This window comes from Phaethon aethereus, assembly GCF_964289735.1.
Source record: "Phaethon aethereus genome assembly, chromosome: 1".
Taxonomy (NCBI): Eukaryota; Metazoa; Chordata; class Aves; order Phaethontiformes; family Phaethontidae; genus Phaethon; species Phaethon aethereus.
This window is the reverse complement of record NC_138575.1, coordinates 135,825,477-135,851,356: the sequence shown is the minus strand read 5'-3', so window position 1 is coordinate 135,851,356 and position 25,880 is coordinate 135,825,477. Positions and strand designations below refer to the sequence as shown.

The window sequence follows — 25,880 nt, the reverse complement described above, 5'->3', positions numbered from 1 at the left end:
ATGGCATCTGGAGAGTGCTTTCTGCTAGACCTAGAAACAGATAACTTCATTCTCTATAACATCTCTGTCAACCAGAGTGCAAACCTCTCCCTCCTTGGTGACGACTGGTTCTACCCGGCGTTCCTCTATGCCATCCCTACCATCTATGGGATCATCATTTTGATAGGCCTTATTGGCAATATCACTTTGATTAAGATCTTCTGTACCGTGAAATCCATGAGAAATGTCCCTAATTTGTTCATCTCCAGCTTGGCTCTGGGAGACCTGCTGCTTCTAGTGACTTGTGTGCCCGTGGATGCCAGCAGGTACCTGGCTGATGAGTGGCTGTTCGGCAGAACTGGATGCAAACTTATCCCCTTCATACAGCTCACTTCTGTAGGGGTGTCAGTCTTTACTCTCACTGCTCTCTCAGCTGACAGGTAAGCTGGCTGCTGTAGCCTTGGAAAAAAGTCTGCACAATTGCAACTCCAAAAAATGCAAGATTATGAATGCATATTTTCTGGTAACAAGTATATTTTTAACCTAATGAGGGGAAAAGAACAACTTCAGTTAGTTTCTGGTTGGTTATGAGCTCAAAACTTGAGGAGGGTGTAGACTGAACACAGGATATTTTTTCTAGGCTAAACTAAATGTTTGTGCAGTTTAGCTAATAGTCTAGCTTAATTAAAAGGAAAACAAGAGCAGATCAAGCAAAAGACCAGGGAGAGAAAATACGATTAATGAAGCTCTGTTGAAAGATAGCATGTTCATATTTGCCAAAATGATAATTGATCTATATTTCATGAAGTATAGTGTGAAGGCACTGCAGCAGCAATTTAAAGTGCAGTTAGAATCAATTCTTTCTAGTGCTTGCTTCCTTAAGGCTAATTACATGTGAGGCAATATTTCATGAAATATGTTCCAAATATTCAAATGTGGATGCCTGAAGCCAGGCAGCTCGGTTCACTATAGCCAGTATATTTCCCTTGATTAAATCGTTTACGCCTTATCCAATCAAAACTGATTCATGCTGTTGGTTTGAAAACTTTCTCTTCCAATAACGTTTGGTAAAAATAATATGTAATAGCTATGCTATTTTAGAATACGTGAAAACAGTTTGACTTTAACAAATTATATGCTTCTAATAAGCCAGCTCTATTTTAGATTTCTTTGAGGCTTTGGAGAACTGTCTCAGAACATTCAGATTTAAATGCAAAAGACATTTTAATTTGGATGTTATTTGGAAGGATGAAGCCTACCTTTCTGGAAAGGTTTTAAGTAATTATTAGACTGTTGGCTTCTACAGAAACTCCTGTGTACATCAGAGACACCAGGATATTTTTTTTTAATTTGGATGCTTCAGTAAGAGATTAAGAAATACATTATCACCATGATAAAGTTATAAAATCTTACCGAAGCACTAAGATTTTCAAAGAGAAAAATTTAAGTTTTGGTTTTGCTTAAAAAAAGACCTGGGGATTGTATTTCTTGGTCACAAAGAAGTGAAACTAAGTTTGCTTTAGGTAGTCCCTTGCATGTCACTCTGTGTCTCTCCTCCTAACCTCCTACTTTAAAATGTCAGACTATTTCTGTTCAGCGTTCAAGGTAGTTAATACACACATTTCAATATGCAGTATGTGGTCTCAATGAAAGCAGATGACTCCATAGTGTTTCAGAGACAGAATGATCAATATATTTATTAACTCCTCCATGTGGGTGTTAGTATAAAAATAGCACTGTCTGCCCCAATAGCAGATGACAAATAGGCCTATATATAGACAAAATTCTTCAAGCAATTTGCTCTAGAAGTGTTGGGAAAATGGGAAAAGTGCACAAATCCTCTAGTAAAGGACCACCTACACTTTCACACTTTCACTACTGAGTTTCATGTGGTGGCTGGACACCTCCTGCCTGAAAAAGAAAATGTTAGGAAAACAATAAGTATTTCTCCAGGAAGCTCATCTTTCCAAAGCTGTAATGTAAGTTGTTTTAAAGAATGTCAGGAAAAGAAAAATGCGTCATAAAGACAATTGCTAGAGAGATTTGTTGTTATCTGATCATGTGCCACAAAGTAAACATTGCAAATGCTTTTACTGAGCAGCACTTCAATAGCATTTTTTGCCTGAGGTGAGTGAACAGAACAGAAAACAGCAGCTGTGGCAAGCTTGGGGTTTGGTGACTTTAAATTCTCAACTTCAGCTTTATCTGGACCCTGTTAACCATTGTGCTGCACTGGTAATCAAATGTTACCACACTTTCCGATGCCACTTAGAATCATAGAATCATTAAGGTTGGAAAAGACCTTTAGGATCATCAAGTCCAACCATCAGCCCAACGTGACCATGCCCACTAAACCATGTCCCAAAGTGCCACTGGCTGTAAGGGAGACAGGCATGCCTGTGGGAGAAGGCTTTATGTTCCCATATCCAAGGGTTCATTTTACTCTCTTCTAATGCATCTCTTGTCCACTGCAGAAGGAGATAGTAACAAAACTTTCACCTTTATTAGATCTATGGATTTTAAATGCCGTGCACCTAACCACAAATGGTCCTTATCTATTATGTTTACTGTTTCGGTATATTATCAACAGTGCTGGGATAATTCTTTACAAAATAACACAGTCTATATTTTTTCAGCTCACAGCCTGTTATAGTCTGTCTTTGTTTTCCAAAAATTGTCACCATGAACTCTAGGACCCATTATTAATCATGCCAGAATCATCAGGAAAATGAACTTAAAATGTGCAGGGAAAGCTTCCAAGATGTGAGTTGACTGTGAACAGCGTGGTGATGCCTGCCTGGGTCTGTGAAGGGACTGGCAGGCCAATACCATGCTGTGGCCCTTGGGTCAGGGGCGTGCTAAGCCTGGCACCTGGGGTGGTTTCATAGACGACCATTTCAGAGGTCAGACGTGGTGTTGCACAAGGATTGAGCAGCAGCTCAGCCCTGCATGGAAACACCTGCAGAAGACAGGGACATAGTGGTGAGAGCAGGGTAACAGGAGGACTCAGGAGTCCAGCAGGTAACACTGCTCAGGCACGGCTTATCTAATTTGGCTTTTGCTGTCTGAGGTCAGAAGCCACTCCAGGATAGTCGGCAAGGTGTTCACTAGTCCATGGAGAGAGATGCTTCCAGACGAGACAGGATAAATCACTGTGTCAAGGATATCTATCTCCCGCCTTGGGTGTAGAGGAAGCCTTGCTGTCTAGCACAGATTAGATGCCCATATTTGAGATGGCTAATGTTCAGTGAAGTGAACCCTACCTGAGATGCTCACATGAGGCATGTTAATGTCCCTGTTCTCATGAATCAAAGCCATGGACCATGGGAAGGAAAAACCTCCTAAACCATCTGCTGTAAATAGCATCACATGGCACTGTCTCCAAGGAAAGGGAGACTTAGTGCATCACAGACATTTTGTCTATAATTGATCTTCTGCAAAAAATAATAATAAAATCCCCTCAGTTCCAGTGTCCTTCCATTGGAAGAAGCAAGTGGGAACAACCGCTGGCATTACTGAAGGTATTGTGGTGATGCCTAGAGAGACTCGGCATCTCTGGATGCAGAAATATGCTGTGTAAAGAAGAGCATTGCAGTGTGATACAACAGGGTCGTTTCCAAAGAGGTGGCCATCAAAACACAAGATGAAAGGCAGTGGGTAGGTGTGATGGGCAGATACAGTATGTGAGAGAGCAGTAAAGCACGTATGCTACATGTTACAACAATGATACAAACCATCTTATAGAATATCTCAAGTTGGAAGAAACACATAAGGATCATCAAGTCCAACTCCCTGCTCCTCGCAGGACTACCTAACACTAAACCATATGACTAAAAGCATTGTCCAGATGCTCCCTGAACTCTGACAGGCTTGGTGCTGTGACCTCTTCCCTGGGGACCCTGTTCCAGTGACTGACCACCCTCTCAGTGAAGAACCTTTTCCTAATGTCCTATCTGAGCTTCCCCTGACACAGCTTCATTCCATTTCCTTGTGTCCTGTCGTTGGTCATCAGAGAGGAGACCAGCACCTCCCCCTTGAGGAAGTTGTAGACTGCGATGGGGTCACCCTTCAGCCTTCAACCCTCCAAGCTGAACAAGCCAAGTGACCTCAGTCGCACCTTGGTTGCTTTGGATCACCTTCTGAAGACAATTGGCCCAGTTTTAATAGACTTTTGCACAGCCCACGTTATGGGCACAAGGGTGTACCTTCCTGAGGTATACTTTTATTCCTTCCATTTCCACTTTCCTATGTGTGAGGCAGGGTTAATAATACCGGATCTATCATTTCCTGGTGACTGCAAACGCTCAGCTGAGTGCCAACCTCCACCACAGAGCACCTAAAGCTGTTCAGTGGTTTGACCCGCCAAGACCCAGCGGTTGTCCAGAGGATTGACGGCTCACTTGCAAATTTTTCTCAAGGAGAAAGAGAGGGACAAACTGCTGATCTCAGCTTTCCCTGCAGCGGGAGCCTCCCAGCCTGCAAGGTGCTCTGCGTGCACGTGGACGCAGGTGAGCGTGCCCGCACAGGTTTGGTTAGGTAGGGCATAGCCAAAGGATCCCCGGGTGCTTAGGCTGGCTCCGTGAACAATCATGAGATCAGACCAGGCTAAAGTTAAATTATTTGAGAGACTGTGCGAGAAAGGGCAAGAGAGAGCTAACGATATTAGAAATGGATTTTCCGTGGGACTGCTCCGCTGGCTGCGGGGAGCTTGTGTCTGTCTAGCTGCATTTGCAGGAGCAGTGGGAGCTGCCGCCGAGACCTGTTTTCCCGCGAGCTTGGTAAATTTGCAGAGTGGCCAGGAGAGGCCTGTGGTGTGCTTACAGCCACCCTCCATGAGTGATAAGGCGCCAGGGCTGAGTATACAAGAGCAAGGAAGCAAGCAGTCGATGTGCGTGTATGCGTGTTTGTGTGTTTTAGAAGGACTGCAAATGAGGTTGGCAGGGGAAGGACATCTGTCTGCCCTGCTGTTCTGCTCTGTCAAGGCAGCAGATTTCTTCAGCTACTGCTCAGCTCATTCCCATAAAGAGGGAGTTTGAGTTTGCCCGCCAGCCTGCCCTCCTCCTCCTCGGTGCAAGGGGAAGGGGTACAGAGGCGCCTGTGGGAGCGGTGACACCTGGGCTGCCAGTCCCAGCAGAAAAGCCAAAGCTGGCTCAGCAAGTGACAGGAAATTAAGGAAAATCTTTGCACAGTAAGAGGAAAAGCAGCCCATTTAATTGCCCTTGTCATGGGAGATGTCTTTATTTAATTGACTGTTTCTCCCATGACTGACAGGGTTTATACATTTGCATTTGAATTACCCAAGCTGTCAAGCACTGATCATACTTCCCCACTGTTTTGCTGACATTGTAAAAAATCAAAATGCCCTGGTGCTCGTGCAGTGAAACCTTCCTGAATTAATGCTGTTTTCACAAGCACACAGCAGAATAAGCATAAAGTGTCACTGGAGTTTACAAGGAGCATCTTTGCTTTAAGCACCTTGGATTATCTGGATTTTAGTGCTAGAAAACTGCAGCAGTGCCTGCCAGCCAGAGCTGCCTGATGGCCTGTGGTGGAAGGGAGTGACGGTGTAGTGGGACACACGGGGTAACATTCCAAGTGAGGTTTGGTGGCTTACCTTGGTAAGACCAGCTGCAGACAGCAGGAATTGCAGTTGTGTGGGGGACCTGAAATGAGGACATTAGCTTCAGAAATGTTGACCTCTGTGCTTGGATGTAGGGATGGATGCAGGGATGCTGCAGTGCTTCCAGCTGTGCTGGGTCCCTTGGAGTGGGTCACAGCCACAGCTTCTGATGTTCCTCTGAACTCACATCACAGTTTGTTTATCTAAGAAATAAAAAACTTTAAATAACTCTCTCTCCCAAAAGCACAGCGGTGGAAGGAAAGAAATCAATCTAGAATTTCTAGAAAGATGCTTTTAAATATGCAAAAATTTTGTTTAGTAGACCCATCTCTTCTGTGATTTGGATGTCACCAGCCCCTCCTATTAATATTATGTACTATATCAAAGGAGGAGTAATATCTACATGTCAGTTCATTTGTTTTATTTTACAGTCACTGGATTGTGTCTCCACAAGAGGATTAAGGGAAGTGTATCACCCTAAAACAAAGCTATGGAAAGGCAAACCAGATTTCCATTCAGTTGATTTACTTTTTTTTGTGATACTTTTTTTTTTAATACCATCAGTTGTAAAGTGTCAGGTCCATAGTGGTTTTGAATTTATTCTGGGCAGTCTAGTCACAGCATTTATGAAATCTCTTCAGGTCACTAAGGCACTATTTTGGGGGAATTTGCTGTGCAGCCTCAGGAAGGTTTTGAAAGGATGGCAGAGAAAGCCACTCTCTGATCTATCAAGACCACCCCTAACCTGGTCAATGCAAGTTGGCAGAATAATACCCCCACATGTGCGTTTTGGATCCACTTGACATGACCTTAGCCAGAACATTGGTGCTTCCAAGCCAGGGGAGAAAAACAGAGGGGCTTTGGACCTCAGCCCAAAGCCTTCCTTCCCACTAAAGCACTGGGCAGCCCCTTCTCAACACTTGCCACTGGCACATTGTCCGTGCCACTGCTCTTCCGATGCTGATGGCACAGGCTACGTGCAGAGAGAGATACACTTATCTCTTTCAGCCACTGCACAGAGTCTTGGATCCTGTGCTGCTGGACACTGTGTCAATATAATATAAACACTCTTAACACCCCTCGTTTTAGCTCTCATTTCCTCAGCCCCAGCACCTGTCTGCACCAAGAGAAACAGATGAAACAACACAAACTTTCTGAATATCTTGATTATCTGGAGCAGATGGCCAAAACACAATAGATGCACTTCTATAACCAGGAACATTAGAGTTCCCATTTAAATCAGTGGGACCGCTGCACAAATTTGAGGTTAGAGTCAGTGATAATGTGCTGGACACTGTCAATATTTAAGCAATCAAAAGGAAGAAAAGTTGGATTACCTATTGTTTACATTTCAGTAAAACCTAAAACCCCCAATCCGTTGTCATGGTCTCACGGTACGAGGTGCGGCACACATCGTTAGTAAGGAGAGCAATTGGCCATGGAGAATTTGCCAGCTGTGTGTCCGATTGAATGTGGCGGGCTGGGACATCAGCATCGCTGCAGAGAGACAAGCCCACAAGGTCCCATCGGCTCAGGCATTCATACTTGGTGTTCAGATGCGGACGATAGCCTGGCCAAAAAGAGTAGAAGGGAGTTGAGCTGAAAAGGGAGAAGCAAGCACAGCCTGTCGTGTATATGCAGTGAAACATCCAGTAGCTGCTTTGCTCACAGACAGTTCTTGCAATAACCTGTTTTATTTTGATTTTGAAAAGAGACTCCAGCACTAATCCTGCCAAGTCCCCTTGCCTTTTTTCTCACCAGTTCTGCCCCCATGTGCCCACCTCACCCCATGCCACGTACGACACCATGGGCCATGAGATCCTGTCCGAGATCCTTCCCGTAGCAGGCTCTTTGATTCCCCGCCCCCAGCCTGCTGCGTACAAGCTCAGGCGGAGCAGGAGATTTCAGCATCCAGAAGACCAGCCTGTGCCCTGGGGCAGAAACCAAGTGCAGTGCTGGGCCCCTCACAGTGGTGAGGCACCAAAAGGCATCCTAGCAGCCAGACAATTCCTATGCCATAGGGAAAGGCAGAAAGCTGAAGTCCTTTGCAGGAAATTCCCTTCCCGACACCAGACTAGTGACCAGTTTAACCAGAGTGCAGAAGACTGTGGAGCATCAAAGGGAGAACTGTTGTCGGAGCTCTGCCCATCCTGTCCTTGACTGCCCTCCGGCTATGGCCAGTCTCTGCAGCTCCATGGGAAGGTGGGATGGAAAACAGTACCATGACACCCAGAGAGGAAAAACCATTTCTTCACATCTGCAGACAGCCCTGAAGCATGAGATTTAGTCAGAGACAGTGGAATGACCTAGGAGAGCCAGAGATGCAGACACAGGGCTAGCACTGACTGTGCTAGCCATTCAGTTCAGTGGCTCTTCTTGCCCTGACCTGTGCATGGAGGTTGCTGAGTATCTCATACCATTTGGATTAAAACAGATCTTTTCAGTGACACTAGGCAATTTTCTGAGTATTCAGACTAAAGGTGCACATATCACCCTGTCCCCTTCATGTGTCTGGCATCCTGTTGTCCTCACTGCTTAGAAATTATATCATATTTCAAATCAAAATTTGTCTGATCTCTAACCACGGCATAATAATCTAAGTAATAGCACAACTGAAAGGCTGAGAGAGTTGGGATTGTTCAGGCTGGAGGAGACAAGGCTTCAGGGAGACCTTACTGCAGCCTTCTAGTACTTAAAGGGGGCTCATAAGAAAGATGAGAACAGAGTTATTTGCAGGGCTGTGGCAATAGGACAAGAGGTAATGGTTTTAAACTAGAAGAGGGTAGATTTAGACTAGATATAAGACAGAAATTTTTCACGATGAGGGTGTTGAGACACTGGCACAGGTTGCCCAGGGAAGTTGTGGATGCCCCATCACTGGGGGCAGGCTTTGAGCAACCTGATCTAGTGAGAGATGTCTCTGCCTGTGGCAGGGGGGTTGGGCTAGATGGTCTTTAAAGGTCCTCTCTGACCCAAACTATTCTGTGACTCTACGACAAGAGCAATCAAGGATAGCACTAGATTATTGAGCCCCAACATACTGCTGGAAGGTCATATGGAGGTGATGGTCTCTTATGACACCTGTGTTTACTGAAGCTATGGAAAGGACTTAAGCATCATATAACTGACTTAGCTTTATATTAGCTCAGGTACTGATTACACTAAAGCCATGACACAGTGAGAATGGCACAGGATATCTCATTTTGTCAGGTGCAGAAGAGACATTTTAATGTCTTTTCTTGGTCTCTTTACTTGAAAGATCCCAAATTTTTGGGCATAATCTGATCATTTGGGTCCTAGATATACACTTTTACATTTAAAATGGCTTCTGTTAGACTATGGCCATTTATCCTAATGACTCTACAATATTTTTACAGTCTGGTCAGCCACTGTGTCATCTGCAAACTTTCCCAGCAAAGGTTTTATAACCTGCTCAAGGCAGCTGATATATGCTGCAATAAATAACACTGCAGCTAGAGCAGATTTCAAGGACCCAGGCTAGAAATGGCTCCACACACTGCTGCCTTTTTACCAGCATGTTTGGGGATGGGCTGGGGAGGCCATGGCTCTTGGGGTCCCCATCTAGCACGGCTTCACCTCTCAGGCCAGGACTGCTAATTTTTAACCCTTGTCCCATGGGGGAGGGGCAGGGATTGCATGGGCATGGATAGGGGACGGAGGACCGTGCGAGCACCAGCACACGCATGTGCATATCTACATGCTCGGTCACCCGTGCCAACGTGCCCATGCAGGCTGCACCTCCCTTGTATGCCAGCATGGCCCACACCCTTTTTACATCACCTATGATGCTGTGACAATATAAAAAAACCAAACAACTAATCTGCCATGCACTAAACAAGACAGACATATTAATTATCATCTGTTAGTAAGATTAAGCTCTCCATTGTTCCATCTACAACTGGCCTTGGGCAATGCAGAAACTTGCAGTTTTCTCAGTCACACCTTCCAGCTTTCTGAACTTCATAACTTTGGAGCCAGTTCTCCACTTCTTGGGAATTTCTCCACTTTTTCAAGATTTATAAAAAAACTAACACCGGTTGTTCCTCAGCTGGTTCCTTTAATATTCCTAGGTGTAAATTATTCAGGCCTGCTGGTGTGAAAGCAGTTTGTGTTACCAGATGTTGGCTCACATCTTTAATACAGCTGACGAGTTTTCTGCTACATCTATAGCACTGCACACATGGTATAGATACCTCCTCCATATGTAGTCTTGAAGACAAATATCTAGTCATTGTTTTCCATCATTGTCCATATCTTCACCATTTATGTGTATGCCTGACACTGGGGTTTTTTTGTGCCTGATATATTTAAAAATGCATGTTTGTCTGTTACACAACGACCTTTGATATTTTGTTGGCTCCTCCAGCTTTCCTTATCAGTCACCGACGTTATTAAACTCTGATATTTGCTGTCATTTACTTTTTTTTCCCATCTGTTGTATATTTATTTTTTTAATTATTTCTTTGAGGTTTTAGCATGCCTCCTCATCTTCTCTTATTCAAAGCAGCCTTTTGCCCTGCACAGTTTTCTTAAGGGCAAGGTCGGGGAGAAAAGTGAGGAAGCCGGGGGTCAGCTACTGTCCTGGTTTCGGTTGGGATAGAGTTAATTTTCTTCCTAGCAGGTGGTATAGTGCTGTGTTTTCAATTTAGGATGAGAATAATGTTGATAACACACTGATGTTTTAGTTGTTGCTGAGCAGTGCTTACAGTAAGTCAAGAAATTAGTTTCTCATAACTACCCTGCCAGCAATGAGGCTGAGGGGCACAAGACTTTGGGAGGGGACACAACCAGGACAGCTGACCCCAGCTGGCCAAAGGGATATTCCATACCATACGACGTCATGCTGAACAATAAAACTGGAGGGAGTGGGCCAGGGGGGCAGCGGCTCCTGCTCAGGTACTGGCTTGGCATCAGTCAGCAGGTGGTGAGCAATTGCATTGTGCATCACTTTGTTTTATATATTCTTTTATTATTATTATTTTCCTTTCTTTTTCTGTCTTACTAAATTGTCTTTATCTCAACCCACATGTTTTACCTTTTTTCCAGTTCTCTCCCCCATTCTGCTGCAGGGGGAGCGAGAAAATAGCTGTGTGGTGTTTATCTGCCTGCCACAACAGCTACTAATGTGTAGTTAGCATTGCTCCCTTTACGTTTGTATTCCCAGTCAGTTGATCTGACAGCTGCTTTTAACTTTAGGAAACCTGCTTCTCTAAAGTTCCATATATACACATATGTCTCTTTTTATTCTCTTTCCACAAAACTAAGGTAAGCACACCATGGCTGCTATAGCTTAAGGAACTGCTAATTTTTAGGTCAATGATGAACTCTTCTTCCTCTGTCAGAACAAGGAACAATATTGATTTATTGCACATCACAGGCAGGACTTTTTGGGTTGAGAAACTGCCATTTTTAGAAACTCCAATGAATTTCTATAACTGGCTCTGTGAGATATCATGCAATCATGCCACGTGTTTAGATTACCCAGTGATACTGGTTTTATGCACCAAAGGTGGTGCTTTCAGGAGGAATAAAGCTGATTCTCTAGTGAGATGAGGGGTCCACATCTGAGGCTCCAGCTTTAGTTGCCCTGGTAAGAGTTCAATCCTCAGGCACGCTGAGCCCCCAGTCCCGTGCTGTTGACAACCCTGCACGCTTGGGCTGAGACAGCAAAGCCCGGAATGGAAAGCATCACTGGGGCTTGCTCCTTCCCATGCCTGGTAGCCCGGGTGCCAGCACCAGCCTTCCCAGCTCCACTCCAGATGCACGCATGTCATCTGGTGCCACGTGGCATGAGCAGGCAGATCCCTCTGACTGTACTGGGCACCAAGCACATAGAAATGTGCATAGTGATTAGCTGGTGCTGAGGAGCTGGGGCATTGGCTGTGTGTGGGAACTCACTGGTTTTGAAGTCGAAGGATGTTTTTAAATGAATGGGTCCCACCTCTCCTTCAGACAGCAGGTGTCACATTCATTTGCAAGGACTATAACAAACTGAGAGGCTGACCCCATTGAAATCTTTGACTTGGGTTCAGGGTTTCATTCAGAGACTTGGCTAAAGATCACCTACAGGGAATAAATATCCTGGGTGCAAAGGTGGCCTTTCTAATAAGGAAAGCATCATCCATGGGACTCCCACTATTTCCTGCAGTAACCTTTACATCCATTCTTTTCCATATACATAATTAATTTCTGAAATATCTTACGTTCTAGATGCTCGTGAATAGGAATAGCATTTTCACTATCAAACAGTTACTATTTAAGTTCTCCTTTCCTAATCTGTAGTGCAGTTCAATGGTCTCAATTTTGGCCTTAGTCATTCCTGGACTGAAATTCCCATTTGTCCAGATTCCAGGATGCTGTAGCAGTATGCAGGCATACATACTGAAATTTGAACACACCATTCAAAAAGTGAGAACTATGCCACTTCCATCAATGCCTCCTTTTTCTTTTCATTTAAATGTTTATTAATAAAAATGAGAGACAAAGTAGGCAGTACCTGCCAGTGTATGTAGGACTAGCCTATTAGAGATGTCTTTGTGCCCATATGCAATTTATGGAAGATTTTAATAACAGATGTTCACCCAAGAATCGTGCATAATAATGATAATCTTAACTAAGTATGAGGAAAGAAGATAGATCCAGAATAGATTGTCAGAGTGTGTTGATGGGTTAGACAGTCTAGCAATTTTGGGGATTTATTAAATTATTTGTCTTCAGAGCTATAAATATTCATAATATTCATGGTGGAAACAATAAAGAAAGTTTGGGGCATTGCATTTTTCATAAATTTCTTCAGATATTTAGTAATACTTTGTCTCTGCTTTCCAAGTGGAACTTCACACTCAACAAGGCTCCATGTGCTTCATTTATGCCATTTTTGCATAACATCAACTTTTTGTCTGTTGCTTGGGGCTTTTTTGCATGGTAATTGAGCCAGTCCTTCATATTATGTGGGCAAAACCAATAATGTGATACTAGTAGAACATAACTACAAAATATTAATGAGAAGATTTTTGTTCAGTCTATTCATGGGCCAAGACCAGATCAATGTGCTTGTGTCAAGGTTACAACTGGGAACAGATGACTGGGGCTCAGAGGAACTGTGAATTGCACATCTTTTCTCCCTCTTTTGGTCACAGGTGGGAACAGAAGAAATATGGGGCCGTGCTGACTGAGAGGCAGTTCTTTCATCGTTACAGTAGGAATTTGTGATAATTTCAGGAGCTAGTTTTCTAGAGCTCGGAAGAAGTCAGCATTTTCACTTCACAGCAATTTACATGACTATTTTTGTACTACATCAGTCCATTCCAACTAATTCCTGCTTTTTTATTTAAGTTTCAGGTTCACAGTAGCCTAACATCTCAAAATAGAGCTCAGTTTAAACAGATTCACAAGTTTGTAAGTGGATTTCCCACTTCAGAGAAAAAACAGTAAGCGGATATATGGCAAATCTTTCCTCCAGCCTGATGCAGCCTAAACAGTGGGGTTGGTAATGAAGGAAAGGAGGGCAAGCCTTCTGAAATTTTGTTTGAACAGGTTTTAATGTACTCTTTTTTTTTTTTTAAACCATTGTACAAATTCAGGAGTGGGGCCCAGAATCTTCTTATGCAAACACTGCAGGACATAGTAATGGATGATACTATTTGGAGGAAGCTTTCCTTGAAGCTTAAGTACTCCTGTAAACTTGTTTTGGAGGGGCAGTGTCCCATTTTCCTGTAGGAAGGACGAGGAGGATTTTTCTTCTCTTCTTAGATTTCGTGTTAGCATGAGGTTCAGCTGCAGGAAGATAGGCATGCTTGGAAGGACTGTGATAAAAAAGGGCAGTAGTCTGTGGCAGAGACTCCTTCAGCCATTTTCTCCTGCTACACTCCTACTGCTGAAAAAAGTAAGAAAGAAAGCATTATGAAAGCAACTTAGTGCCTCATATTAAGTCAGATTCAATAGATGAGAGGGATGTAGTGGCCAACACATAGCTGCTATGCAATCCTTGCTGTCATATGCAGTCACCAGGAACATCTCTGATAGCTACCTACCCATGCGACCAGCCGCCTTCGCTGCCCTGAGTGAGGGATGTTTCTTTCCCATTGCCACTGGCAGCAATTGCAGTTATTACAGAGGACACAAATTATTCTAATTGAAATTAAGATCTGGTGACCTAGCACTTGTAAAGACACTGCAGAAGGTGCTATCTCCCAGCTTTAGAAAGCTTGTCTCTTTTTTCGCAGCCTGTACCTACCGGATACAAAACGAGGGCTGTTTTATGGGCCATCTATATTAGCTTTAATTGCTGACATAAGGCAATGGGGAAGGATGTTAATACAAAGCAAACATAAAAGAGGAAAGCAAGCTAAGGCTGCCTACAACACCAGCTTCCCTATACAACATAAAGTTACCTCCCTAAAAAAAAGAAAAACAGACAGTGAGACATATGGAGCTAAATTAATTTAAAATCCAAGGGAAGCATGTGATTTTCCTCCCATGCTTTAGTTGCTTTAATTGAATTTTTGTGGCTGTTGTAGCAGGCACAAGTAGATGAAGGTGACAGTAAAAGAACATGAGGGATGCACTGGACCTGCCGCCTTACGGATAAGGTCCTTTCCTCCCCAGTGTGAGAGCAAAATTACAACCCTTCATACCTCTATGCTTAGGAATGTATAAGCAATACGGCTTTGAGGGCAAAGTCTGTTTATACTTCAGCCGGTGTGTAATTTGTTGGCTCAGCTGAGGAGCACAAAGACGACTGAAATATTTTGCACTAGCAGAGAAACTGCATCTAGGAAATTTTGTCATCCATTTGGGGGCTTATTTTGATCTGTGTCTTTGGAGAGTATATCTGTAACTGTCTTTTTAATTACAAAGCTACTTCTGTGTTTATATTTGAAGTTCCAGCTTTGGGGCTAAGTGTAGGTTATTAACCAATGTTTGCATAGTCAAAGTTTTAGGGTGCATTAGGTGGTGTTATCGATAGTTAGTTACATTTTTGTTAATACAAGGATAATGACACAGTTTTCCAGTTTCTCTGGCATATTAACCCCTGTGGGAAAAGTATTTACCCCAGAAAACCCTTGTGTTTGTCACATTTTAGTTGTTTATGGTCATTTCAGTAGTTTTGGTTGTGACAAACAATTATTCAATGAGCACGATAGAGATCCTAAGAGACGTATAAGACATTTTCCAGGATTCAATGGAGAGGCACACACTCTGTGGGCTCCTACCAATCCACAGTGAATTTTGGGGATTAGGTTAAGAAGTGATCCTGCTTTATATGTTATTGAATTCTGGCATTCTGGGTTGAAGCAACCCTCTCACTAGGCTTCTCTTGGAGGCCTGGACACTGACCCGGGGGAGAAGAAGAATGGCACTGGAGTCACCGTGGCTGATGGAGGGGAGGATTGCCCTATGGGGTGAATCCTTACACTGCATCATGAATTGTGATTGTATTAACTGCACTTAAGATAAACCCATGTGTAATTTCTTTGTGTGGGCTTCTTTGAACGAGGCTGCGAGACACAGAGATCACTGACATCCATCCTGCCAGAAGGTCATTGGTAGCTGCTGTGCACGAGGCAGATTGCTGCTTCACAAGTGTAGTGGGAACAAAGAAGCCCAAAGACTGAGCAGTAGTAAAGGTCAACATCTCTTTCATATTTCCTATCACATCCACAACCCAGTCATTTTCATATGGGCCGTTTGACAACTGGAGAGAGATTGAAGCTGACACAAGTTCTCGACTGTATCGTTTTTGATTCAACTGAATCTTCAGAAAGCATATTCTTCTTTTTATCTTTTGGCCTTTGTTGCAGGGCACGAATCATACCTCTCCTTTTAAATCTTTTTTCAAAAATTTCTTTAAAAGAGGGTCAGGAAAGGAGTTCAGCTGAAAAATAAGTGGTATCAAACAATAATTAGAGAGACTGAATGTGAGAGCAAGCAAAGGTGATAATTCCAGGGCCATGTCTGGATCTACTGCAGATGAGCTCAGCATGCAATGGTGGCCTCAGAGTCTCTGTTACTGCATGGGCTGAAAGTAACGCTGTTGTAAGACCTTTGCATGAAGGTTCACTCGACTTGCCACCTTGGTCCACGGCTCCACTGAGGTATATGGGCATACTCATCATCTGCTTCAAAGTGGATTGTATTATTCAAATGTTGGATGTTAGATATGTAAAAGTTATGTGCCTCAGGCTAACTCAGTGAAAAAGAAGTTGCAGAGGACAAAGCTGTGGAAAGCTTGAAATAATGTTTGACACACAAGCTGGAAATACAGATGCTGAAAAACCAGACCAGCTGCTGCTCAAATCCAGCCTACCTTGCTGAAGTACTTAAGAAATGTCAAACAAATTGTAAAATACAAGGTTGACCCTATCAGGAAAGTGGTGTAGAGAAGTAAAGGAGTGAAGGAGTTTCTGAGCCCCACTCAGAAACCAACCAGGAGGTGCATTTTTTTCATCTCCTGAGCACCGACCACGACACATCTTCCAGTGCCCTCCCAGCCCTAGCCTGGGGGGTCCAATCGCTCGTGCGTGTCCCCCCCCTGCCCTTACACAGAGCAGCCCCTGCAGTGCTATCCTGGACCCAAGCTGGTGTGGGAGAGTAGAGCTGCTGAGACTCAAGCTGGGGAGAGACCCACCGACGCATCGCAAGGTGTCTGGACATAGAGACAGCCACCAGATCAATACTGATCAATTAAGCGTTAATACTCAGAGGGTAACATAGAATACTGAGTATTTCAGAATAAATTATCCCACCATCAAAGAAGTCATGCAGATAGTCAGCAAAATAATTTGACTCAGTTGTCGGGCTCTTAAGAAACTGTCTACCTGTGTTCCTGTATCTGAGAACTTACATTTTCAAAACCTATTTTCTAGCTTTGTTTTTTCTGTTTTGTCTTTTTGTGCTTTCAACTTCATAATTTTGGTCTACACTGAGCCCCTTGTAAGCAAGCCAACTTTCAGATCTTCTTTTATATCTGCTGTAGCAGGCTTTAAAAAATAAACTAAATGCCTAATAATCGGTGTCAGCATTCTAAGCTATTTCTAATTATGTTCTTTCAAAATTATATTGTTTGGAAATGTCATCTCTAATTAAAATGTACTAATAACTTGATTCATTTTCTGACTCTGCCTTTTCTATTAATGTTAATAAAAATAAAACTGAATCTCTCTTTCTCTGTATTCTTCAATTTATTCATGTTACTGGAAATTAGTACCGGAAAATATTCTCCCAGCTGGCTATATTATGTAAGAAAATCCCTGAAATAATTAAGCTAACATGCCATGTTGATAAATGTACAGTAAGCACCTGCTGAAATACCTTTGAGTTAACTAAATTTATTAATATCTTGATAAGTAATTAATTTCCTTTTGCATTTATCTTCCTTAGGGTTTACTGAAGATGTTCAGTTAGTGTTTCCGTCAATAATCTGTAACTGGTGAATCAGACTATAAATCTGCCTATCTCTTCCATTTTATTACTGCAATAGCCGTAACACCGTATTTGTTTAAGTGCTGTGATTTTCTTCACCTGAGATGATGATCTTGCACTGGAAGATTGTCCTTTGTAGTATGACACCACTTAATCCCCAGCTTCAGAATTCAAGTTAAAGAGGTGCTAAGCAAGCCTGAAAAATACTGTGTCTGGCTGCTGCAGCTGTATAGCTGGAATAAAGGGGAGCTGGAGAGCTTGGAGAGTAAGTGGTTAAACAGAAGACTATTGAACAAGGTGTTCGCAGTCCATTAAAGAAAAAAAAAATCTACACAAGACATCTGTGGGATTGTATGAAGAAACATCTGCAAATGATGACATGTCCACATACAGTCTTTATAAAAATAAATATAAATAAATATAAATGTAAGTATGTATGTACTTATGTATACATGTATATGTATAAAATATATGGATATAAATATATGTGCATGAATATAAAATACACACACAGAGATGTGCACACATGAAGTTCAGCAAGAACAAGTGCAAGGTCCTGCACATGGGTCGGGGCAACCCCCAGTATCAGTACAGACTGGGCAGAGAATGGATTGAGAGCAGCCCTGCCGAGAAGGACTTGGGGGTACTGGCGGATGAAAAGCTGGCCATGAGCTGGTAATGAACACTCACAGCCCAGAAGGCCAACTGTATCTTGTGCTGCATCCAAAGAAGCATGGCCAGCAGGTCGAGGGAGGTGATTCTGCACCTCTACTGCGCTCTGGTGAGACCTCACCTGGAGTCCTCTGTCCAGCTCTGGTGCCTCCATCATAAGAAAGACATGGACCTGTTGGAGTGAGTCCAGAGGAGGGCCACGAAGATGATCAGAGGGCTGGAGCACCTCTCCTATGAAGAAAGGCTGAAAGAGTTGAGGTTGTTCAGCCTGGAGAAGAGAAAGCTCTGGGGAGCCCTTCTTGCAGCCTTCCAGTAGGGGGGCCTATAAGAAAGCTGGAGAGGGACTTTTTACAAGGACATGTAGTGATAGGACAAGGGGTAATGGCTTTAAACTGAAAGAGGGTAGATTTAGACTAGACAGAAGGAAGAAATTCTTCATTATGAGGATGGTGAGGCACTGGCACAGGTTGCCCAGAGAAGTTGTGGATGCCTCATCCCTGGAAGTGTTCAAGGCCAGGTTGGATGGAGCTTTGAGCAACCTGGTCTAGTGGAAGGTGTCCCTGCCCTTGGCAGGGGTGTTGGAACTAGATGATCTTTAAGGTCCTTTCCAACCCAAACCATTCTATGATTCTATATATACATACATAGAGGGAAAGGATAGGCACGCTGAACAGGGTATTGCTTGTAACTAGAAGTTGAATGTGTGCTTATCTTGCAAATAAAGCAATTACCCAGTTAAAACAGTGCAGGACTGAAGACTCCTCTCTAAAATGCTGAGCTTTAGGATAATGCAGGCTATAGTATATGGGGAATGAATCGTGTACATGAAGTGCCCCTGGTTTGGGCTGCCAGGCAGATGGACCCTGATGTGTGCTGCCCGGTCTCAGGCAGGGTGTTATGCTTGCTACTTCTGCTCCTGCCCCAGTGCCCAATTTGGCTGGCTGAAAGAGCCAGGATCCTGGTAGGAGCTTAGAAATGGACTCTGGAACAGCCACATGGGGATGTACTCTGCCATGCCAAAAGTGGGCTGGGACAGCCTAGGACCCAGGCACCCATCAGTCCCCAAGGAGCTGACAGTGACCAAGGGACCAAATGGGCCATGGGCAGTGTGAGGTATATCCTGGAAAAAACATCCAATAGGTTGTAATTGTTATGATAATGACCCTAAATAATAAATTATGAAACCTGTAGATATTCCTTCCTAATGATATTTTTCCTTCTACTATGTTCCTTAAATGAATATGTGAATCATGATTTACTTGGAGTGTACACTCCTTCCAGAGCAGGGCTCCAGCAGGTATGAAGTCCTTCAGTTTTCCGGTCCTCTCATTACACACATCAGGTTCAAATAAGTTTGCTTTTTTCACTTTCTTGGGTTCTAAAGTACAACTTTCTGAAAGGCTGAAATCATGAAAGACAAAATTGCAAGTCAAAAAAAGTTTTATATATATATCTATCATAACAAGCAATAGTTTGTTTTTCTTCTTCAGTTAGCAGCTCTGGCTACTTAACCTGAGTGCACTGAGTTATGGACAACTGTTAATTGCCAGCTACAACACCAAACAGCAATTAAAATGGGCAACATGCTCTTTGTATCTTGAGAAAACATAAGATTTGTCTTGCAGGAGGCCAGCGTACTCACAGCTCAAAATGAAATGTGTGACAAAACCTCCATCCAGTTTCCTTCAAGTCTGTTCTGTGAAGGGGTGTAAACTGCTGTATGCTTTTGAAGAGAAGTCTATGATTACCCTTCCTATCTTAATGCTATTTGGACACATACATATTAATGACAGGCAGCACTGTGCTTTTTTGGGTCAATTACAAATTAAATGAACTCAGAATCAATACACATGAAACTGAATGGACCCACGACAGGTGGCTCTGGTTTAAAATGAGAAATCTATTTAAAACACCAGAAAAAAAATCAGAGTCTTGAATAAAGAAGGATTTTGTTTGGGTGTTTCTTCTAAAAGGAAGGGATGAACAAGAATACAATGCCTGAGTGTTGAGGTCAACAAATTCTTTCTTTCTTTTTTATTTTTTAGGTATAAAGCTATAGTAAGGCCGATGGAGATACAAGCATCCCATGCACTGATGAAGATCTGTGTGAGAGCTGCTATAATCTGGATTGTGTCCATGTTGCTTGCCATCCCTGAAGCAGTGTTTTCAGATCTGCACCCTTTCCATGACAAAGGGGCTAATAAAACCTTCATCAGCTGTGCTCCTTACCCACATTCTGATGGGCTGCATCCCAAAATTCACTCAATGGCATCATTTCTCATCTTCTATATCATTCCCCTGTCTGTCATTTCAGTATATTATTATTTCATTGCTAAGAATTTGATCCGGAGCGCTTACAACATCCCCGTGGAAGGAAACGTGCATGTCAGGAAACAGGTAGAGACTTGACTTTCTTCAAAAATCCACATTCCCTGTGAATCTGGGAGTAAAGAGTGTGCATACAGGGAAATTTACACTGGGACAGGCTGCATCTGTTGTGCTAATTTTCATAGGTTAAGTGGGCTAAAAGAATTAAAATGGTTGACACAAGCCATAGCACAGCGCTAAACAGTTAAAGCATCTTCTCCTGTTTCTAAGTTCAGAGACTTTGGCAGGGTGGTTACCATGGCAAACACAGCAGGAGACCTATGCCAAAGCCTGGGAAGGTATTGACTAGGATGCAGGGAAAGAGGCAGAGCTGGGGACAGTGTTTGGAGATTGAAGCTGAGGGGTGACGCAGCAGAAAATTAAAACTTCTCAAAGTTGTTTTGTCAGAGAGAGGACCTTGGGTAAAGCCTTGCTCCGCGAAGCCATCCCTCTTCAAGCCAAGGGAAATGCCTGCTCTGTAACTCGGTCCTCTGGACTATAAAACAAATGGGACACAGCAAAGGGGGACTGGAGGTGGGGGAAGCCCCTTCTGCAAGGGCCCGCCAGGAGTACCGGTCGGTCAGGGCGGGAGGCACACAGCTGCTCCGTGAGAGCATCGTTGCCTCCTGCGCTCACCATGGCTCCAGCTGTCGTCTGCTGGTGCTGTGCCGTGTTGAGAAATCAGCAGAGGCTGGAGAGGGACTGGAGGAGTGGAGACCAGAGGAGTGTTCTCCAGTGTTCGGCACAGGGTCCCCAGGAAGGAGGACAGAGCAGGATGGTGTGGTGTCCTCACAGATGCACTGAAGTGATATATCTTGTGGGTGGTGTTGATCCTTGCAGTGTGAAGTCTCAAGAGAAAAAGAAAGTCCTGGCTTCTTCCCTTAAACCCTTTGGTCATTATAATTCTCCTTCTACAAATGCCGCTTTTTCTATTGTCTCCAGAGGGAGTGGTGTTGGACAGAATAACCTGTCCACCTTTTATTTGCCCTTTAGTAAGTCATATTGGTCAATCACCTTCTGGTCCAATAGCTGGTAACCTCAGGTTTCACCTTAAGACAGTCTTTGATTTATATAAGTAGGCCATTTCCTCCAGAATAATAGTCTCTTAATCTTCCCTTTGTACCCTTGAAAGCAGAGCTACTTCTGTTACTGTCACTCTTGAGTGGTTTTTTTATAAAACTCCCCAAGCCATCCTACTGCAGAGCTCACAGTTGGCTTGGCTTAGCTGAGACCCATGTATTTCAAGTGAGTTTCATGCTCTGGTTGAAAAGGTGTGGCTGAAAACATGCGAGTCCTGAAGAAAGTGAGGGGACTTAGCCAGGATTAGGCCAGCCTAACTCCAGTCTTTCAACTGGAGACTGTTTCCTCTTGACCGATCCTTTTATAAGCAACTGGAGAGAAAAAGAATAATCTCCAGGGGAGAATCCAAATTCTGCATGAGCAACTGAGTATTTCAGGTCAGTGCTTAAATCTGAATGCGTCTGAGCCTTAGGTTGTCCGAGTAAGAAAGCACCAGCAGGGTAACTTGTTTCTAAACAACTTATTTACCTTGACATATTTACCTTATTTACTTTACCTCTTCTTTTCAACTGAGGTGTGCTTCAACCTGAGCTAAACTGACACAAGCCATTCTTCAGCTGAACAAATGTCCATATAATTGCATCCAGCTGACATCTCCACCTCAGGGTGACCTAACACAATCATCTCGCACAGCCATCAGATGCTAAGGTGAAACAGCAGGGCTGGAAAGCTGTGTTTTCTGCCTGTTAAATGATAGTAATCCCCAAAATCCACATCCTTTTCCCCTTTTGAACGTGCATAAATCTTTCTCCCTGAAGGCCATTTTTCTGCTGATTCAATGACTGTTTTGATTAGTGACAATGAGTGGGTAGTAAAAGAAACATTTTCCCCCTCTGGTTTTGGGAAGATGGTTCTAAAGAAAGCAAAAGGCCAGGTTGCAGTCTAGCACCATCAGTCCATCATTCCCATCCTGCAGCACATTCAGGAGTTATAGGTCTCCATCTGAGAGGAGCCTGATTTGAGGAGCAGCTGAGGGAACTGGGGTTGTTTAGCCTGGAGAAGAGGAGGTTGAGGGGAGACCTTATTGCTCTCTACAACTGCCTGAAGGGAGGCTGTAGCGAGGTGGGGCTTGGTCTGTTCTCCCAACTAACAAGCAATAGGACACACGATAATGGTTTTCAACTAAAAGAGGGTAGATTTAGACTAGATCTAAGGAAGAAATTTTTCAAAATAAGGCTGGTGGAACACTGGCACATGTTGCCCAGAGAGGTGGTAGATGCCCCATCCCTGGAAACATTGCAGGTCAGGTTGGACGGGGCTCTGAGCAACTTGATCTAGTTGAAGATGTCCCTGCTCACTGCAGGGGGTTGGACTAGAGGGACTTTAAAGGTCCCTTCCAATTCAAACAGTTCTATGATTCTATGACAAGAGGAAATGGCCACAAGTTGCACCAGGGGAGGTTTAGACTGGATATTAGGAAAACTTTCTTCACTGAAGGTGTTGTCAAGCATTGGAACAGGCTGTCCAGGGAAATGGTTGAATCACTGTCCCTGGAGGTATTTAAAAGACATGTAGATGTGGTGCTTAGGGACATGGTTTAGTAGTGGACTTGGTGGCGCTAGGTTTGTGATTGGATTCAACCACCTTAACGGTCTTTTCCAACCTAAACAATTCTGTGATTCTACGATTCTATGATTTTATAACTGGTATCGATTTCTTTATTGTGTTGCTTCCTTTCTTTATAGTGCAGATGTGGCTGCAATAGCCCTATATCAAATTAAGGATACATTTTAAAAGAATATATGGTTTTGCCAAGGAGCGCCATTTCTCAAAAGATTTAATTTTCAGCCCACTCTCTGCAGACATTATCATCTGGTACATGTCAATCCTTCCTAAGCTCAATGGCTGGTTTTCAGTTGGTGCTGTTAAAGGGGCACAAAATAAAGTCAAAATGGGCTTGTCAGGTCTTTTCTGCCTACAGAAGCCTGCTTGCAGCTGTCCTGAGGAAAGATCAGCTGGTGTGAGCTGCTCAGCTTCCGAGGTACCTGTGCAGCTTGGAAGGGGAGTGAGGGTGGGGAAGTGTCCCGGAAGCCCGACCAGGCACCGTGGCCACACTAGGGCAGGCAGCGGGGCCTGGGTTAGGGGCAGTTTCAGGTCATTCAGGTCCTGCTCAAATACAGGGAGCAGGATGCAACAAATTCCCCAGAATTGTATGGGAAGAGGTGCAGGGATTACCAGAGAGGAGAACATTACGAAGCCCTAAAAAGTCAATGGTGTTACACTTTCCAAGCCTGCAAACCTCTGGCTGCGCAACCTCTCCCAGGGACCAGTGTATTTTAGCAGGTCTTTCTGGGCAAGTCTGTCTGTCCTCTCCTTTTGGGTGACCTCTGTCACGGCTCTTGTGTTCGTTAGGAATAAAGATATGTTTTTCAGTGGCATTGTTATCGTAGTGTGCAGCACTGGTGGACAAAAGACAAGGTACAGTTTACCTCAGCTGCCCTCGGTTGAGCAATGCCTTTGGGTTGCCTCCAAGTCTGTACATGAAAGCAAAACAAAAGTGTGGCTTGTCTGCGTGAAGGTTATACTGTGTGCTAGCTGACATTGTAAAAACACCTTTCCCTGACAAAGCTCAAATTGTGTTAGGAGAAGTGGTCATCCACCTATTCACCACCTATATCTTCGTTCTCATTGTGGCCTCAGGCCTTTCAGCTGAAGGGTCCACCTCGCTGCTGCCGCCTCCGTGTTTCTCCAAGAACAGAATTTCCTCTCTCAGTTTTTCGGTCTCCTTCAGCCTCTGAGTGCTGCACTTGGTCTCTGAAACCTGTGAGCTGTTGGCAGCACTTTTGTGTACATATACCACACGGCCCCAAGGCAGCAAGTCCTGCCTCTGAGCTCTGTGAAATACCCGAGGCCCCTACCCCATAATTAATAATAATAGTAATAATAATAAGTTAATATATATAAATTACATAAGAACATATCTATTATATGGGGATAACTAATGTAGGTGTTTGCACTTTTGTCGACTGAGCTGGGTTTTTACAGAATGAGAAGCCATTGGAGTTTTATCACTAAACAGGAAAGACTACTTCCTTATGTAATAAATTTTCAGAATTATTTGGTTTTAGGGGGAAGAGATTTGAGGAGAGGCAAGGAGGGTTCTTGACTCTATGTTCAGCTGTGGTCTGGGTTGCCCTGCTCTGGCCCTGCCACCAGCCACAGGCTAGCCCCAAAGCTGCAGCACCGGGAAAAATAGCTACTCATCTAAGCTAGGGATAGCTGCTAATCTGCATTTCTCTTTTGTCTTCCAGATTGAGTCCCGTAAGCGTTTGGCCAGGACAGTACTGGTCTTCGTGTGCCTCTTTGCCTTCTGCTGGCTTCCCACTCACATCATCTATTTATACCGGTCCTACCACTACTCAGAGGTGGACACCTCAGTGCTGCATTTCATCGCCAGCATCTGCGCTCGGATCCTGGCATTCACTAACTCATGTGTCAACCCATTTGCTCTCTACTTGCTCAGCAAGAGCTTCCGAAAACAGTTCAACAACCAGCTGTTCTGCTGCAGAGCTCGCCTCCTCATCCGGTCCCAGAGCATGGCCAGGAGCACCACACGAATGACCTCCCTCAAGAGCACCAACCATACCCTGGCCACCTTCAGCCTTATCAATGGCAACCACGGCTGCCACGAAGGCTATGTCTAAAGGGCACAGTCAGGCACTGCCGCATCATGTACTTAGCACGGTTGCTTGGCTTTGCTCCACGGGGATGGTGAGTAGCACACACACACATGTGTGCACACATGCGTGCGAGGAAGTCTGATGTGCTCGGAGAACTCAGAGGAGCTTCAAGCGTTCAACATTTCGTCCTGGACTGAGGCATCCGGACTGAGCAGATCATTGAGCACCGGCCCACAGGAGCTCACTGGGAAGCCCTGCATTGCTTCAAGACCTGGTGCTTTTAGTGAGAGCAAAGTGAACACCTTAAGACCAAATCTAGTTTGGCTCTGCAGGTTCTTCATCACTTTCTGCTCAATACTGAACTCGGGCAGACTTACAGCAGTGATAAAGACCATACCAGGTGCACAAAACTTGTCAAAACGGTTTCATCCAGCAGTTCATGGTATAATATTTTTTGACACCAAAATAAATACATTTAAATAAGGTAAATATTTTTACAAAGGAGTTCAGTGTAGGTCATTTACAGACTTTTAAAGTATTTATTAATGTTCTCAGTACAGTATTAATTCATGTTATAAAAGATATCAAGAGTTTACTGGGGCATGTCGGTGGCCCCATCTGAAATAAGCAGTATCTTGCACCATATTAATGTGAAAGCAGTAATGTGAATAAATATGAGTTGGAATATGTTTACAGTTTTTAAATGTGTGAGCTTTTGCCATGTTGTGGAGGAGTCAGCAGGGCATTTTCAAAGCATTACTATTTTGATTTTCCTGTCTTCAAGGTGTGAGATAGGGAATGTTTCATCACCTAAAGGGTACCACAAAATTTTAGTTGGGTTTGGCTAAGGTCAGACAACGAACAGAAAATGAAACACAGCTATTTTTCATGCAGGAATGCTTTGTAAAACACTCTAATTATTTAGTAAAAGCCATCAGCAATGCAAGGTCTGATCTCCAACCCACATGTTTTTTCCTTCTATCTTGACAGAAATCTGTGGAGACAGAGTGCCAAAACTGCCTGACAAATTGGAGAATCAGATCTTCTCTAATGTTCGCTCCAGAGCAGTTCCTGTGCTAGGTACCAACTATTCCGGA

The 25,880-nt window shown here is 43.7% G+C and overlaps 1 protein-coding gene across 1 annotated transcript; it reads left to right on the top strand.

The window, feature by feature from the left end:
* On the top strand, window positions 1-24,807 carry GRPR (gastrin releasing peptide receptor; the record flags this gene model as incomplete). The annotated part of the gene is made up of 3 exons (XM_082002223.1): window positions 1-419; window positions 19,762-20,113; window positions 24,415-24,807. 3 exons carry the CDS (start codon window positions 1-3, stop codon window positions 24,805-24,807), a joined length of 1,164 nt encoding a protein of 387 aa, XP_081858349.1.
* Between the last annotated feature and the right edge of the window lie 1,073 nt (window positions 24,808-25,880).